Source organism: Pygoscelis adeliae, unplaced genomic scaffold (genome assembly GCF_000699105.1).
Source record: "Pygoscelis adeliae isolate BGI_AS28 unplaced genomic scaffold, ASM69910v1 Scaffold34, whole genome shotgun sequence".
Lineage (NCBI taxonomy): Eukaryota > Metazoa > Chordata > Aves > Sphenisciformes > Spheniscidae > Pygoscelis > Pygoscelis adeliae.
In genome coordinates, this window is record NW_008824658.1 from 5,637,956 (window position 1) to 5,641,679 (window position 3,724).

Genomic DNA, 3,724 nt, shown 5'->3' on the forward strand with positions numbered 1-3,724 from the left:
TCTAAGTAGCTGCCCTGTTTAGACCCCCCCCCCCCCCCCCCCCGAAAATAAGCTTATGTTGTTCTGCAAGTTGGCTCCTAGTGAAGTCCATTTTCTTTCTCGCACTTCCCTGCTACCTCCGACTGTAATCAAATGCTGATGAGAAATACATATTGCAAGTGCAGTGAGTTTCTATTTGTTTTAGATGAAGTATTGCTTGGGCAGTGAAGAGAAAGGGAATTATTGAAGGAGATGAAGGGAGCTGTTTTGAGCTGGCAGTTCCTTTCTTGCTTGTCAGTCAGTATATCCGAACCAGCTCTGTTTGTGTTGCCCCTCACCTGGTCTAACGGGTAGGCAGTAATGAAGGAAGAGGTTCAGGAGGTGGGACAGAAACCTGTAGGAAACCAAGAGTTTTTAACTTCAAAAATCATGGAACAACTTGCTTTCTAAAAAGTAAGTTTTCCTGGAAGGGAATTTTGACCCTGTCAGATGTTTTTATGTACAGTGTTTACTAAGAGGACTGTGTTGCTAGTTCTGTCACCGTGATTGAACATTAATATATATTTCTGAAGCTGAGGCATCTCTGGAGTCCAGGCACTATGTCTAACGTCATCTGACAGTGGTGGTGTGTGACTGTAAACGGTGCAACCACCGTTTATAATGCCAAATAGTTTTGGATAGATACCATAAATCAATTGTGGTGTAGTTGCTAAAGTTCCTACTCCTGTTAAAACAAAAAATAACTTCTTTTAGGAATAATAGGAAATTATTCTTTCTCACTCTGAAGCTGCAGCATTAGCTGGTGGGAGTCTCTTGCATTTAAGCATATATCCTTCTAAACCTTTGGTGTTAAAATGAGTTTAAGATTAATTTGAAGTGTAAGGATACAGGCAGTGTAGTTCTATAGGAAAAATATGCTTGTTTGTATTTCAAACAATTTAGCTATTACTCTCTAATACTTTTCGTCTATTTGGTGAGGGTAGCAGTAAGGTCTACCTACCTCACTCATAACATGCCAACTAGCTATAAATATGAAACTCTCTTCCAGCTGCCTTACCTCATATTTATCTCCACGTATGCAGTTAGCTGGCTTGACTCCTGAGGGGAGTTAAGAATTCCCTAAACTTGTCCTGTACAAGAACTGAACAAGTTAATGCTGATACGATAATTCAGACTAGTCATTTCTTCAACAACAATAGGTGTGTTAAGTGCAAAGTAGCTGACTTCGAACTTTAGCAGAGAGGCACCATAATGTCTAGTTCATATGGGTTTAGTTGAGTCTTCCCTGTTTTACAGTTGTTTAAAGAGTAATTCATACTGGAAAAGTGTACCATGTAAACAAGAAGTCTGTTGTAACTGATCCTCTGTAAATATACATGTTTCATGAATAACATGATTCAGTGTCCCCTGTATAATATTTTACTTATGAGTAATTTGACACAAGCAGTTGGTTGAATGCTTCGTTTCTAGAATCTGTAACTTTCCAGTGAACCAGGGAGCTCCTTGGGAGCGCTTAATGGAAGTATATTTACTTTTTCAAAATAAAAAATTAACAAGTAGTTTGGCATGCCAAAATACAAGGCAAGTATGGTTCCGCTATTTAAATTATGATGTGTACTGAAAGTCTAAAATGTGTTCTTAATTTTTAAGGTGCCTCCTGATTTGAATTGGGAAGTGATGTGCTGTAAACATGAATAGTTTGCTATTTTTCTAGGATTAAAAAACCATTGGCTATTTATAAACTCCCTCTGCATCTTTTTTTACCTTCCTTGGATAGAGAAGAGGGTGATGGGCGCTGCATGTTGTTTTAATGCTCACCTTGTTTTTTAGGTAGTTCTGCAAAGCCATCCTAGCATTGGAGAGATTATGAATTTGCCTAAGGGTACACAGTTACGTAGCACTGCTGCTGACTTTCTTCATTATAATAGTTTGCTGCCAACAAAAGGCTTTCCTACAGGAGCGCATGCAGTCAGCTTGTCCTTTCTTCAGCTTTCTTTTTTATGCTGTGGTTCAGTAGTTTCATTCGAGTTAACATAGGGTTGGAAATATTTTTCTGTGTCTACAAATTTAATAAAAATAAGTGCCTGGGAAGAGATACTAGGACCCTGTGTCCTGACTGAAGGAGACATCGCAGCGTGTTCTCATTTTTTGCTGGCTAAATATGCAATGGTGAAAGATTAAAAACCTTTTAACGGCAGGAAAAGCTTTACTGAGAACTTCTTCCTCTGTAGACCTCAGCAAATTCTGTGGGAGAAAGAGTTTGATGATGGAGAAAACATTGATCATGTATGATTCTGCAAGACATCATAAATCCACAGAGGGAGGGGAGGACATGTCTCTGAAGTTCTAAGTCTGGAAAATACTCATGCTAAATTTTTCAGGGACGCTTTGGCATACTAATGTAGAAAGCACGTACTTCCAAGCTTTCATTCCTGTCCCACTCAAGACTTTTGAATTCTTTTGAAGTTGCCAAAGTACAGGAGTGTGTATTTCTGCATATGAATTCTAAAAAGTTTGCAGTGTGAAATATGCCCTGTTCATCATATGATTTCTTGTCTCTAAAGTAAATGCCTTGCAATAATTTTCATTTATAGCTGAAGTATCACAAGAGAAGTTAGTGCCTTGTGCTTAATATTGACTGTTTCTCATCCTTTTCTCAGATTCTATGACAGCGGAGATGCTTCCAAAAAATATTTCTTCTAAAAGTGAGAATGAAAGACTAAACAGATCCCAGAATTTGACAGACAGCTTGCAGAGTTTAACCCCAACAAAAAAAGAGGCGTTCCCAACGACGGCTAAAATCAATTCGGTGACCGCAGTAAAACCATCTGCAGCAAAAGGTGATTCTCCGCCGTATGTTCTCTCTCGTGCGGTGACTGCTAGTCCTGTATCTCAAATGGATGTTGATGCTTCTGAAGATACTAAAATTGAGGAAGAAGATCTTCTAACAGATTTGAAAGACACACTAAATAGTTCACCATCCATCATAAAAGAAACTATGGAGTCAGATGGAGGAGATGACTATGGTCGTTATGAAATGACATCGAATTCCAGATACAACCCAGACCTAGAGATGCCAGAAGATGACGACTCTGACACCATTAGTAATTACAATGAGGAGATCAAGACCCTCGATGAGAAGATAAAAGATGTTTCTGTCACAGGGTTGGAAGAAGAAGACAGCCATTTCTTTTTTCATCTGGTTGTAGTTGCCTTCTTAGTAGCTGTTGTTTATGTCACCTATCACAATAAGAGGAAGGTAGGTATGCTGCGAAAGGTTGAGAGAAACCGCTTTAGTATTTAAAATGAAGTTGCATTGCCTTGTACGCTTTTTGATAGAGGAACTTAGCTTTCTGGAGAAGGAAATCTCTGACCACTTAGTCTTGTTGTGATACCTCTATGCAGATCATCACTGTCATTTTTATCTACACAATGAAAATGAACTTGAATCAAACATTTTAGATTAGAAAATCAATTAATCGATGACATCAGTAATCCATCAGTTCGGTAATGGACACTGGCAGTGTACAACATGAGTTCTGTAAATGAGACCTGAGCCAAGTCGAGCGAAGGTGGCTGATTAATCCTGTGCAGAAACAAAATTAGTTATAAACAGCAAATTAAGGAAGGTTTAATCCCAGATGGCGTGGGAATGTTCTTGTTATAACTGTGATAATCCTTGTAATAAGTATTCACTTTAAGGTGGTCTTTATATCAGATCTTCTGAGGGCTTAACTGCAAACTT

The 3,724-nt window shown here is 38.6% G+C and overlaps 1 protein-coding gene across 1 annotated transcript in view; it reads left to right on the forward strand.

Moving 5' to 3' along the window:
• Positions 1-2,644: 2,644 nt before the first annotated feature.
• LOC103915791 (chromosome unknown open reading frame, human C5orf15) overlaps positions 2,645-3,724 on the forward strand; it is a 3,992-nt gene continuing 2,912 nt past the window's right edge. Inside the window, exon 1 of the mRNA XM_009322720.1 lies at positions 2,645-3,238. Coding sequence (XP_009320995.1) covers positions 2,645-3,238 — 594 coding nt within the window. The remainder of the gene's footprint in view (positions 3,239-3,724) is intronic.